This window comes from Tupaia chinensis, unplaced genomic scaffold, assembly GCF_000334495.1.
Source record: "Tupaia chinensis unplaced genomic scaffold, TupChi_1.0 Scaffold000119_2, whole genome shotgun sequence".
NCBI classification, from domain to species: domain Eukaryota; kingdom Metazoa; phylum Chordata; class Mammalia; order Scandentia; family Tupaiidae; genus Tupaia; species Tupaia belangeri.
The window spans coordinates 420,100-434,347 of NW_006159586.1; the positions used below are offsets into that span (position 1 = coordinate 420,100).

The 14,248-nt window shown below is 42.7% G+C and overlaps 1 protein-coding gene across 2 annotated transcripts in view; it reads right to left on the minus strand.

Moving 5' to 3' along the window:
• LOXHD1 (lipoxygenase homology PLAT domains 1) overlaps window positions 1-14,248 on the minus strand; it is a 219,353-nt gene that overhangs the window by 102,392 nt on the left and 102,713 nt on the right. For both annotated transcript variants that reach the window (XM_006144420.1, XM_006144419.1), the window contains exons 13-16: window positions 9,606-9,760; window positions 7,658-7,818; window positions 2,303-2,379; window positions 317-513 (exon numbers count right to left, since the gene is read on the minus strand). In XM_006144420.1, coding sequence (XP_006144482.1) covers window positions 317-513; window positions 2,303-2,379; window positions 7,658-7,818; window positions 9,606-9,760 — 590 coding nt within the window. The remainder of the gene's footprint in view (window positions 1-316; window positions 514-2,302; window positions 2,380-7,657; window positions 7,819-9,605; window positions 9,761-14,248) is intronic.

Consider the following 14,248-nt stretch of genomic DNA (forward strand, 5'->3'; position numbering starts at 1 on the left):
TTCCTTTCTGAACCCAAAGCCCCTCTTCTCCAGTGTCTATGACCCTGGCTCACTAGTTCCAACCATGAAGATTGATATGATGTTTGGGTAAAGCTCCTAAAAATACACCTTCCATTTCCAGAAAATGTCTGGAAGTTTCACTACTACCCACTTGTTTTCAACTGTTCTAGGTGTCCTAAGTGGGCATTTTCCACTCCAAAGTGGGCTTGCCCTTGTGTACATGAGTGTGTGTGGGCATATGTCTATGTCTGACTGGGTACAAGTATGTATGGGAGTGAGTGAGGTGATGTCACATGACCTTGAGAAGGAGACTTACAGTTCCAATGTTTAGGGTCTCAAGAGTAAACTCATCCACCCGGCCACGTTCAAAATAATCCTTGAGATTATTGTCAGAGACAAGAAGAACTTGCTTGATAGTGTCAGATTTCTCCCCGTAGAGCTTGATGTAGACTCTAGAATCTGTGCTGGCCCCAGAGACATCCCCAGTCTTCAAGCTGATGTGATAGCGAAAGTCTGAACAGTCCAAGGCAAAGCAAGAGAGAAGGGGTTATTGTGGGTTAGGCAGCAAGGACCAGGTGCCCAGAGTAGGAGAGCAATCTACAGTCAGGATAGGGGGACAGAGGCTGGGAGTTCAGATCCCAGAATCCTCTCTCTTAGCAGCTCTATGATCTCTGTGGAGCTCCTTCATGTACAGATCATTATTTTAATAAGTACCTTGCCTGCTCCAGAAGATGTGAATGTGCTAACAGGAAAGCATGCAAAATTCAAGAGACTGAAAAGATCTCCAGCAATTACCTGACCCAGCTTCTCCCATGACAGACAAGAAAACTGAGGCCAAGGGAGCCCATCTTTCCAGACAGTGTCCAGCACATTATGCACACAGTATTACTACTAAATATTCTGATCCTAGTTTTACAGGAGAGGACTCTGAGGCTCAGAAGACCAGGTGTTTGATATAAGATGGAAACAGGTAAGAAGTCACCAACCAGGAGTGAAATCCTAATGTGGCTCTAAAGCCCCTGCTCTTAACTGAAACACCATGCAGACGTTACTCCATTTAATGCAGAAAGATCTGCATTGTCTGTGTTTAAAGGAAAAGGCAAATCGTGGGATAACATGAAAGAAGAATCAAGTCCTCTAGGCTTTGTCCAGGGTGTGTGTCTTGGGAAATGAAGAGAGGCTCATTCCTAGATCCACCACTCACTGCTACCATAGGGTCTTCTTGTTGGGAAGAAAGATTTGGAGAAAGTCAGCAGAGCATGCTAGGAGCCAGACCTGTAGTCTGGTCAGGCCCTAGGAAAGGTCAGCCCTGAGGGCCTGGTCCAGGTCAGCTACACCAGGGCTATCCAAGGGCACCTGGGGAAATGGCTTCCTTCCTTGCTAAAAGATGTGGCAGGAATTAAGACGACCTTTCCCTTCAAAGGCTCTGACTAGGGAAGCAGGTGACTAGGAGGCCCTGGTTACTCAATGAAGCAGGAGCTTGCAAGAGCGGGAAGAGCAGAGACAGCCTGGGTGCTAGTCCTGCTCCCTCACAGACCACAGACCTAGGTGTACCAGGCGACCTTACATAGGTATGGGTCTCTCACCTCCTAAGATCCTTCCCTGTTCTTAAATCCATAACTCTGAGTCCGGAAACTAGACACTCCAGCTCCAACTCTGCAATCTGATCTTAGGAAAGGTCAGATGTAAATATCTCAGTTTCCCCATCTGACAAATAGACATGCAACATCAGCTCTGTCTGTCTGCTGGGGTTACTACAGAAATCAGATGAGCTAATAAATGATAAATATGAGGTGTTGGTATTGTTGAAGATTCTGAAGATAATTTTTTTAATGTTGTCTAAAGCTTATGATCAAAATAAGGCACTTATTTTGAAGAAGTATCACAGTAAAGAAAATTATAACCCCACAAGAAAAATAGCATTTTTTTAATGTTATTTTACACCCCTTACAGAATGTGTTTCTTCTTACAAGGCCTGAATGACAAGTACCTTGAACACTTGACCCCACAATTTGCCTTTTCCTGTGGCAACTTCTGCAGCCGTGGAGACCATAGAGAAGGCTGGAAAGCCAGTTACTGTCCATGTTACTCATGTTGACCTGTATGTATTCAAGGGCCCTTGTACGAGGTCACAGAGACATTGTTGTACACAGGTAATTTCCAGACCTCTTCTCCCCAGTGCTCCCTCCATGAAATGAAGTAAAGAGCTCATGTTTTCTTGAAGGGTTTGCTTCTGTTTAGCTGAGGGAGGGCACCTGTCTCACCAAGGGCATGCCTGCCACCTGTCATCAGGTCAACTCACTCTTCAGTGTCGCATTGCTGTCACTGGGCAACAGCTCTCGGACCAGCTGCCCATCGTCCTTATCCTTGTCTAACCACCTAGTAGGCAAAAACAAGAGATGGTTAGCTCTTCGAGGGGGGCAAGCAGACAGCCAAACCATCACACCACTTGTGCAGAGCCACCTGGGAGGCCCAGAGCTCTGAATTCAGCAAAGGAAAATGATTCTATGGGAGATTCCAATACAGCATCCTGACTCAGACTGGGGAAGGAAGACTTCCTTAAGGAGGTGACATTGGGCTGAAATAGAAAATGTGACAAAGAGTTCAGAAGAGGGCGGAACATTCCAAAGGAAACAACATATCTTCCACTAGTAGAGAGAAGTCTCATGTGGGTGGAATGTAGCCACTGAAGGGCAGGGTTCTGGCAGATGAGTCTGGAGAGGCAGACAGGGTCACATGACCTAGTGTCCTGGACGTCACAGTAATAAGTTTGTCCTAAAAGCCATTGTTACCATGAAACCACCGTTTTTTCTACCATGTGCATGGTCCTATATTGAGGGCTCTGGGTAAGGAGAAGGCAGAGAAGATACACTAAGATAAATAACCACACTCCAGGCTGTCGAGGACCTACAGTTTAGTTAAGACAGGATAGACAAGATTAAGATGGATATTGGGCCAAACTGAGTGCTACAAGAATTTAGAGAAATAATAAGGGCTCACAGTGAAGGTGGCTCAAGGATGAATGAGATTTGCCTATGAGAAGAAGTTGAGTCTGTGCCCTACAGGGCTGTGGGTTGATGGCAGTGACTCATCAGTACATCAAAGTGAGCCATGGTTCTAGTTCTCTGCTGGTCATCCACCAGGGGAAAGGCACTGGGCCATTTGACTGAAAATCACCTTTCCCACTGAGCCCAGAGACCCATCTGAGAAATCAGATAATCATGCAAGCACAAGTTGTCTAAGCTCCAGTGCTCAAGATAGTTGGTAATCTGGGGGCAGTGACAGCAGAATAGATACCCTCAGTGTTCTTCAGGGCACTGGGAAAACCAGGACATTTGCCTCTTGACCAAACATCTCTTCATTTGTCTGCGTCCTGGTGCTTGTCTTTGCCTACTCCTATTACACTCTTGAAAGGGAGGCAGTTTCCTGGCCACAAGGCCTGTCAAAGGAATGCAAGGTATTGCTTCTCCTAGGCCTCCTGACATGAAGCTCCAACCCTCCTAAACCACAGGTCTCTCTACTAATACACCACCACCTCCCCAGGACCAATGGAAGCAACACTGCAGTCTGCCCATCCCTTTTCTCTCACCCTCCTCTCCAAACACATGAGCTTACATTCCCATGAGACCTTGCTATCATTGGCTATTGGTTAGGACTAAAATGTTAGCCAACAACTAAGCTGACTTCCCCTGGGCTTTGGTGCTATGAAGCTAGAACACACAGTTTAAAATTATAAGATAGGAGATACAGTGGTGGAATTCAAGGCATTGCTGGCAGGGAAATTTGGAACTTGGGGACTAATAACTAGTGTGCCTCAGATCCCTCATCCCCCTGAGGTCACTGTGGCAACTTCTGCAGCCGTGGAGACCATAGAGAAGGCTGGAAAGCCTGGCTCTACATTCACAGGGAGGGAAAGAATAAAGATCTGCAGGTCCTGGCCACTGGGAAATCCCAACTACTTTCCTTTCATTCCCTCTACCATTTATCCCTTTCTAGCCCCTCCACAGCAGTAAAAGGAAACCATTACTTATGTCATTTCCACCTAAATACTTGCAGGGTATTAATAGACATTTCCAAATATAGTCATTTTCTTTCAGCTTCAAACACTTCAGCCCAGTTTCAGAGTGAGATGTTGCTAAATGAGTAAGTCAGTCTATTGGTAATTTTATCACTTTCCCTGAGCTCACGAGAGTATACAAGTACACATACACACACGTACGTCTGCTAAAACACCACTCACTGGTCTTGAGAGAGAAGTTTAGATGAATAGGCCTGATTTGTCCACCTCTCCAAGGGTGGGGAGTTAAATAACAGCTCAGGTGAAGACAGAAGCAATGTGTGAGCTCAGGCTCTAACTCCAGGCTCTTCAAAGTCCTCCTGGGTCCAGAGTTGACACATGCCATCTCTATGTACCTTAACTAAGTTCAAGAACCCATCTAAATAATGCACGAACTATTTAAAGTTTGGGAGTGATGAGGGCTCTGGGATGTTTGGGGGGGCCTCAGCTATTATTTTGCCCTGCCAACAGTATCGTCAACATTTCCTACCTGGCTCCTATCAAAGCACAAATGCTTACCAGCACTGTAGGACACACACTGGTTGAAGATCTATAGAAGACCAGAAAAGGTAAGAAATTTGGTCAAAGTCACACAACATGCAGCTGACTAGCTGGTTTTAACTCCTCATAACACCAGATATGTGGCAATGCGATGTGGATATGTCAACTTCTTCCTTATTGCCTTTTCAGGGTCCCCTTCTGCTTCCTGACCTGTCCTAGAGCTCAATCCTTATGATTTTTTTTGTAACCCACATTCTCCTAAAAGATCCCATACATTTCCCTGCCTTTAACTTCTATCCCTGTGCTTTTATTTCTTAAATTTATTTCTCAAAGCCTGGCTTTAAATTTCAAACGTAACAAGTCTCAACTAGATCTCAAGTCCAATTTCATTCATATCCTTCAACTCTTCCTCCCACAGGCTCCCTATTTCAGTAGAGGGCATGAACTTCCACCCATCCACCAAAAGAAGAAACCTAGGGTCATCAATAGCCCCCCCACCATCTGCAAAACCTGTGAAATCTATCTACCCCAGTATCATCTCTGGAGTAAACCTTCCTTATTACCCTCACTAGTCAACAAGGGTCAAGGCACCCTTGTGAACTGAATCGTACCCCCCTAAAATTCCCAGTACTTGGAAATAAGGTCTTTGCAGATATAATCAAGTTAAAATGAGATCATGAGAGTGAGTCCTAACCCAGTAGAACTGGTGTCCTTATAAAAAGGGGGAATTTGGGCACTGAGATGTACACAAAAGAAATATGATATGAAGAGACACAGGGAAAAGATGGCCATCTATAAGCCGAGGAATGCAAGAAGCTGGGAGAGAGGTCTGAAACAGATACTGCCTGGAACATCTCCAGAGGGAGTATGGTCCTGCTTGATTTTGAACTTCTGGCCCCAGAACTGTGAAACAATACATTTCTGTCATGTAAGCCACCTACTTTGTGTACCTCATTAGGGCAGCCCTAGTACACAAATATACATATTGTAGACTTCACAAAGCCTCCTATTGGTCTCCCTTTTCCTCTCTGTCATCCACCTAAATGCCACAGAGATCTTCCTCAACCATAAGAGACCCACAAAGCCAGCCTTACATTGTTCTCCACCTACCCTGGTGGCCCTCTCTTTTGTCTACCTGTTTTGGTCTCAATGGACTAGAGCTTTCAAACACCCTGGCACTCTCCTTTTCACCCCACAAGAAGTAAGTCTAAACATCCCTCAGCAGACAGGCTTCTCCATCTCTTCTTTTTCATTTGTTTTTGTTCTTTTCATAAGTTCAAGGTTGTATATGATCACCAGAGAGAGACAGAGAGACATAGACAGAGATGGAGAGAGAAAGGAAGAAAGCATCCCCCTCCCTCACTGCAAGTGAGGTATAGTCACAACACAATCCTTTCTTCTCCATTTCTCCATCCTGGTGGAATTTGGCATACACATACACACATGTCCGGTGCATTTTTCAAGCTGCCAGGTCTGGTACTTGAACCACATGGTTGGCCGTGTGGGATTCAGTTCCCTTAACCACTAGGACACAGGACCAGCCTCAGGCTTCTCCATCCCAGATGGCCCGCCCATCAGCCTCTGACAGCAGTTTGTTTTTCCTTCATGCCATGTTTCACAGTGTGTAATTATTACTTTCTTTGTTGATTTATTTGCTTATAGTTTATTTCCCCTCTAGACTGTAAATTCTGTGGGGAAAGGGAGCAAGCAAGTATATAGTAGGTGATTATATCTATTTGTTTTGTTTTTAAGTGGACAAGAATAAAACATTGCAGATTCTTCTATCTAGGATTCAGCCAGTCAGCCTCCTGATTCAGGAGGAGTGTGAACAAGTCAGTGACTGATTTAAAAGGAGACCATACTCGTCTCCCACCTTCTCCCCATATCTTGGGAGACCAAGGGCTCACGTTTAGCCTCATCCTAACCCATCTTTCCTCTACTCTTACCCCACATGCCAGAGTGCCCCTTCCAACCTATGCATGAACAACCCCTTCAGCCCTTGCACCATAACTAACCCACACCTGCAGTAACAGCATTAATATGTTTATAAGGATGGAGCCCTCATGACCTAATCATCTCTTAAAAACTCCACCTCTTGGGCCCAGAAGATGGTGTAGCAGTTATGTCTCTGGACTCCCACATGGCTGACCACAGTTCGAGTCCCAGACCCAGTGGCTTCAAACTCATGCTGGGCTCATGTGTGTGCACGCCTAATATCCCAGGAGGAAAATGGAGGAGAAAGGATTGTGGCATGGCCATCCCAACCCCCGTCCCCGGGGACTAGGTTGGATTAATTTTCCAGCACATGAACTTTGGGGAACATATTCAAACCAGAGCAGGCAGTAAGCAGTTTGGCTGTAGCAGGTGTGCAGCTGTGTGCTCATGAGTGCGTTTGTGGACATGGTTAGAGAAAGAGCAATGCATTCACTGCAGGTTGTTGTGCATCTTGCCCCATCCCCTCCAAGAAAGACCATCCTCAGCACAGCCACCCTCAAGAAGCCTTGGGCTAGCCCTGATGAAGTCAGCTTGAACACACAGCTTGAACACACTCTAAAATATCCCTGCTGGGGACGTCTAAAAAGCAATGGGAGCCCAAGTTGGCTATGAAAGAAATCCAAATACTGAGGGAAAAGAGGAAAGCAACTTTACCTTACCAACAAATTGGAGAAAGAAAATGAAAACAAAGTCAGATAGCCAGAAAAGACATTAACAGAAAAGAGGTGTGGTCCAATGGTTATTCAAATAAAACAAATAGCCTTCAGTTCCAAAGTTGAATTCAGTATATAACTGAGGTAACGCTGACTTAAATTCCAGATCTTTTCAAGTTTTAATTATGAAAAAGTAACAACACTTTGGTATATGTAAATAGAGCAAACTCATAGCATTCTGGAATACCCCACGCTGGTGCTTCATCATTGAGATGGGGGGAGATGTGAGGTTCAGGTCTAGGTACCACCAGAAGCCCCCACTTTTCTTGCACCAGCTACAGCCTTAAGCCACCATTTTGCTCACTCTGGGTCCTGGTAGTAGAGTTGGTTTTCCCCAAACTCAGAGACTATAGCCTAAACTAGAGAAAACGAGACAGGTGAGATTGTGTACCTGAGACATGGAAACTCCACGTTGTCACTCTCAGGCTGCCCCTCCTCTCTCACCAGCACCCGGTCCAGGTACCAGCCGCTGCCCGCGCCTTTGCCATCATGTCTGATCCTCACCCGCCTCACCTTGCGCATGGTGACAGACTCAATGGTGAACTCGTCAGCCTTCAGGAGAGAGACAGCAAGACCAGTTGGAGGGCAGCAAGACCCAAACACCAAAGGAAGACACAGGCCCAGACAGCAGAAATACCAAAGCTGATGAGCTGCACTACTTTCACAGGTGGCTCAGGGGCCACCTATAAAGAATAGGCCACACCCTGCCACAAGTTTCTCCCTTTGGAATATAATTCGATGTCAAGTTCCCAATAATCAAGGTCTGTGTTTCTTGGTTAAACAATGACCATTCTTATGATCTTCTTTTAAAAGGCAGCTTTCCCTGAGAGGACAATTACATTAAGCTGTCATTAACTATCCCTTTACCATAAATTAATTCCTTAGCTAATCTCCTCTGACTCCTTGCTATAAAGGGATACTGGCCCTCGTCTGAGGAGGGGAATGATTTGAATTGACTGAGGGGACCAAGTGGTCTTACTAATTAATAGTTTTGCCTGCCACTTTGACAGCAAAAATCTAGTATGGCAGAGAGTTGCCAAGCCTGAATGATCATAGCTGGAAGCTTCCAGGGACAGAAACATTGAGGGTGGGATTGATGGATAAAGGTGTCAGAAGATATAGGAGGAGAAGATTAGGAACGGGTGGGAAGAAAGATGGGTGGGTGAGGAGAGAAGAAATGTAAAAGCTTTGTGATGGATAGGCAGCCTCACCTTTTCTCCTCAAATAAACCTACAACATCTTGCTCAGGTTGTTTTTTGTCACCATAGCCTTCAAATGCCCATGATTCTAAGAACCAGACTAGCCAGCATCAGCCTCCAAAAAAGGCCTTCACTTGAATTTGATCTACTCTGACCTCACCAAAGAAAGAATGATGAAGGAGACAGAGCAATGATGGTTTGCAGGTTCCTTCCACATGAGCTGAGTTCCCATAAGCTCCTGAAGATTCAAATGGTTGCAACAGCCACTCTTCACTGAGTACCTACTACTGTGACAAGGTCTGACCCCAGAGGCAGAACATCCCCGTCCATAAGCCTCATGACAGCCAGTCACAGGTATGCATCCTTTCTTCCACTTTGGACACGAGAAAACTAAGGCTCAGGAGAATGGAGTGCTTGGTCTGAGGCTGGGCTTGCCCTCAGACCTGACAGCCTCTCCCCATTGCTTTACACAGCCTCCCTTGAAACTCATTTGATGACTGGGGAAGCAAAAGGGAATATTCAGAATATTCAGCACATTCATAATAAGGCCAACAACAGAACCCAGTTCATTTACCCCCCTCCCCTCCGTTAAGTATCTCTCTTGGTTTCTCTTTCACAAAGGACATGAACAGGATACCCACAGTGGTCGTGCCTAGTGGAGAACACAGAGTCTTATCTTGTACCTCAACTTTCTTCCAGCCTGAGTCCTCTAGTTCACAATTAAGAGGCCCAGTATCCTTCTCCCTCTGCCTACCCCTGAGATAAGAAAGGTGCTGCTCCTGCACCCCCAAATGTCCTTCCATTCTGCCCTCTTCTCAAAGTTCAGGGGTGGGGAAGAGATAATGATCCTTCTAGGATGGCTCTCCAACTCCTACTTAGCTAGATACTCCTAGGAGCCTAAGTGTCATCCATGTGAGTGAACCAGGATAAGTTGAATGCTCAGGGTTCAGATAACCCAGGGACTGCTATGCCCCTCCAGTGGCTGTTACTAATATTTCCCAGTCCCCCATGTCCCTCACCTCTCAGAGGGCTGAGGCTCCAGAACCAGACATCAACTCTACTTTATCAGACCAAAGAAGATAGGAAAGGAAAAGGGAATGGGGGTGGAGAAGAGAGTGGTGGCATATTGCTGCAACTTACATTGCCCTTTTCAAACAGGTCAGTGTTATTTCTGCAGTTGTAGAGTAGCCGCTCCCCCGTATCCCCCACATCACCAAAAAGGCAGAGGTAGACGTTAGCATCAGTCCCCGCACCTTCAAGCTCCCCTGTGCATACAGTCACACGGTACCGGGCCACTGTCAAGTAGAGAAAGGGACACCATTGGCTAATAGCCCCTGTTCCCTGACCTGAGCTCTGCTGCTCCCACCCTTAAGCTCTGACTCTGACTCCCCTCTCTCCCTAACTCTCAACTAGGCTGATTTTGTCCCTTCCCCCCACAACCATCCACACCCCACAGGTTCCCAATCCTGGTCAATCATCAGAATCCTCTGGAAAACTTTATAAGAATTCAGACTCCTGAGCCCCAATTCCCAAATCTTAATTTTCAGAGGTGGAACCCCTAAGATCACATGACTGACCACAGTCCCAATTTCAGCTCAAGGAGGTTTGAAAAATACACCAGGCATGTGTCCATGTATGGTTCAAATCCTGGCAGTATGGAGAAAAGGAAAGAAAAGGATTGCAGAGTGACCAACTCCCATTGGCAGGGTCTTTCTCTCTCTCTCTCTATCTATCTATCTATCTATCTATCTTATGACTACCCTTGGCAATTAAAAATAAAAAATAAAAAGAAAGAAAGAAAATAGAAGATGGTGCCTATTAGGTCTGGGGTTGCAGTGGAGATGGAGAGAAGTCAATTAATCAGCAACACGTTTCAGATGTAGAACCAACAGTTCTTGGTGCTGAATCAGTTAGATAAGTGAGGAAAAGAAGACGTAAGATGACTTCTTGGTTATTTTGGCCTGGGAAACTGAGTGGATAGAGATACCAGTAAGGAGTAGGGAAATCTGGAGAGAAGGATGGGTCCAGGGATGACAATCAACTGTTCTGTTCATTATAAATTTAAGAAGCCTACTGGATGTTCAAAAGAGAGGTCAAGATAGCCATCGAATATGTGTCTGGAGTGTCAGAATTTGGTCATCATAGGTATACGAATTCCATTTAAATCCATGAGATTAGATGAGACCCCCACCCCTTTGGCAAAGATGTAATAGATAAGGACTAAAAGAATATTTAAAGAAAAAATGGTCAAAAACTTCCCCAAATTAATGAAAAATGCTAATATGCACATCCAACATGCTCAAGGAAATCCAAATATGATAAATTCAAAGAGATCTACACCTACATATCATAGTCAAACTGCTGAGAGTCAAAGACAATGAAAGAATTTCGAAAGGAGCAACAGAAAAGCAACCCATCACATACAAAAGATCTCCAATAAAATTAACATCTGAATTCTCATTAAAAACTATGGAAGCTAGAAGGTGGGATGATATATGCAATATGCTGAAAGAAAAAGACCACTAATCAAGAATCATTCTTTGACACTGAAGAAAAAACTGATATTCCCAGAAAAACACTGCAGGAATTCATCATTAACAGATCTGACCTACAAGAATGATTAAAGTTATATATCACATTAGACTAGACAGTAACATGAATTCACTTGAAGAAATAAAGAGTATCAGAATAAGTAATGCAATGGTAAATACACAATGTACATATATTTTTTTGTTTCTAAATCCACTTTTCTTATATCTTATATAAAAATACAACTATACAAAGCAATAAATATTGGATTATTGGAAATTCATGATATATTTTTGCATAGAAAAACATGTCATGACTTTCCTGACAACCTAACATAACAGTGCATTCAGGAGTTTATAATGAATTAAAAATGCAGTTTATACAACAATAATAGCATGGCAAAGGGGAAAGGGAACAAACTATATTGGAACAAAGTTTTTGTATACTACTGAAATTAAGTTGATGTTAATCTGCACTAAATTATTATAAATTAATATGTTTATTGTAATTTCCTGGGAAACCACTAAGAAAATAACTAAAAATTTATATAGTGAAAGAAACTAGGAAACAAAATGGTATTTTATGAAATACCATTTAACATAAAAGTGGGCAGTGATGCAAGAATAAAGGAACCAAAAAGACATAAAACAGAAAACAGATAATGAAATGACCGGTGTAAAGCCTCCTACATTGGTCTCTATTGGGTTGTCAGAAAGGTCATGATGTATTTTTTTTTCCTGTTTTTCTATGCAAAAATGTGTTATGACTTTTCCAACAAACTAATACATTAAATGTATTACATCAAATGTAAGTGGGCTAAATATTTCAACCAAAAGACAGATTATGGTGGTCATTCTGCAGATATTAGATGGGTCTGCTCACCCTGTTTGTTCAGATATCAAGGCTGATGATGCTACACATGCACCAAGAACAAATGTAAAATGTTTTATTCATATGAGTTTTGGGGAGAGCTTATCAGGCTCCTAAGAAGATCCAATGATGGTTTAAAACAGAAGGAAGACTGAGATTTTATGATGGTTAGAGGTGAGAATGGTTCCCTTGCATGGGCCAAGGCTTACAGGGTTTGAACTTTCCTCCAGTGCCAAAGGATAGAGGATCCATACTTTCTTATCAGCTTACCTATATACGAAGCAGAAAAGGAGATGTAATGGTGGTATAGTTAGAAAGTTTTTTGGACCAGCATATGGCGTAATGGTTACATCGCTGGACTCCCACATGGTTGACTGTAGTTCAAGTCTCAAACCCAGCAACTTAAAATTCACACCAGGCACATGTGCGTGCATGCCCAAGATACTAAGAGGAGAATGGGGAGAAGGGGTTGCAGTGCAGCCATCCCTCCTTGGGGGTGTGTGTGTGTATGATTTCTCATTTTTCTGTCTCTCTGTCTCCGTCTCTCTGGTGAGCACACAAACCCTACAGCAAACAAACAAATAAACAAACAAAACTCTCTAAAAAAGAAAAAAAAAGTTGTCAACAGGCAAACAACAAAAAAGAAACCAAACTCTTTATTAAACAAAGATTTGCAGAATGGATAGTGGGTATAACTATTTTGTATTGCAAGAGATATACTTTAGATTCAACGACACAAATAGGTTGAAAGTAAAAGGTAAAAGAATTGCTACAAAAACTGATTCAAGAAGAAATAGACAATCTGAATAGACTTGTAACTTACAGGTAAAATGATTGACTAAATAGTCAACAATCTACCTATAAAGAAAAGCCTATGCATAGATATCTTCACCACTGAGTTCTACCAAACATTCAAATAAGAAATAATGCAAATTTTTCTCAATCTCTTCCAAAAATAGAAGAGAGAGCACTTCACAACTCATTTTATGAAGCCAGCAATACATTGGTACCAAAACTCTAAAGGACATCACGAGGAAAGAAACCTACACATTAATATCTCTTATGAATATGGATACACAACTCTTAAAAATAGTGTTAGCAAACCAGGTCTGTCAGTGGTATGGTGGTTAAGACAGCTGGATCTGACATGGCCAGCTGCACAGTTTGAGACCTAAAAATTATATGCAATTGTAAGAGATCTAGATTACAAAACAAAACAAAACAAACAAACAAAAAGCCCTGGGGGGCAGGGAGAGGAAACAAGTGTTTGCAAGTTTGTAAAAAAACAAAACAAAACAAAACAAAAACTGGGAATTCTCACACAATACTAGTGAGAATATAAAATGGTGCAATTGTTTTGAAAAACAGTTTGACAATTTCTTAAAAAGTTGACTGAAGAGTTACCACATGACCCAGAAAGTTCACTCCTAGATATATACCAAGAGAACTGAAAACATGTCCACATAAAAGCTTCTCCATAAATGTTCATAGCAGCATCAGCCCTAGGAATTAAAAAGTAAAATCAACCTAAATGCTCATCAACAATTGAATCCATCCATACAATAAAATATTTTTCAGCAATAAAAAGAAATGAAGTACTGTTACTTGCTACAATATGGATAAACCTTTAAAATATTATTCTAATGGAAAGAAACCAAATACAAAAGGTCACATACTCTATAATTCCATTTGTATAAAATGTCCAGAAAAGGCAGATCTATATAGACTGAAAGTAGATAAGCTGTTATCAGAGGCTCTGGGGTCAGATGGGTAAATGGGTATGATCCCTAATAAGTCTGAGGAGGCTTCTTTTTGGTGAGATGAAACATTTTAAATTTTTATAATAGTGATGGATGTACAATTTTATCAATATACAAAACACCATTAACTAGTACACATTATTTTTTTGAGAGAGAGAGATTTTTGCTATAGGGCACATGTGCTGGCTGGAGAAACAGAGAGACAGAAGTAAAAAATCAACCACAGTTGACTATGTGGAAGTTCAGTGCCTTAACCACTATGCTACCTGCTGGCCCCGACTTGTACACTTTATTTTTATTTTTTTCTTAAAGAATTGTTTTTTATTTTATTTATTTATTTATTTATTTTTAATTTGAACAGAGAGGGACTCACCAGAGAGAGAGAGAAAAAGAGAGAGGGAAAGTGAGAAGGCAAGCCACCAGGTCCAGGACTCAAACCACAGTTCGCCATGTGGGAATCCAGTGCCCTTAACCACCATGCCACTTTCTGGCCCCTGGCTTGTGCTCTTTAAATGGGTGAATTATATGTTACATCAATTATAATAGCTCAATAAAGCTTTTGCTTATAAAAATAGACACTGTTCTTTGATAATCTATCTAAAATGAAGATCGGTGTAGCAGGAA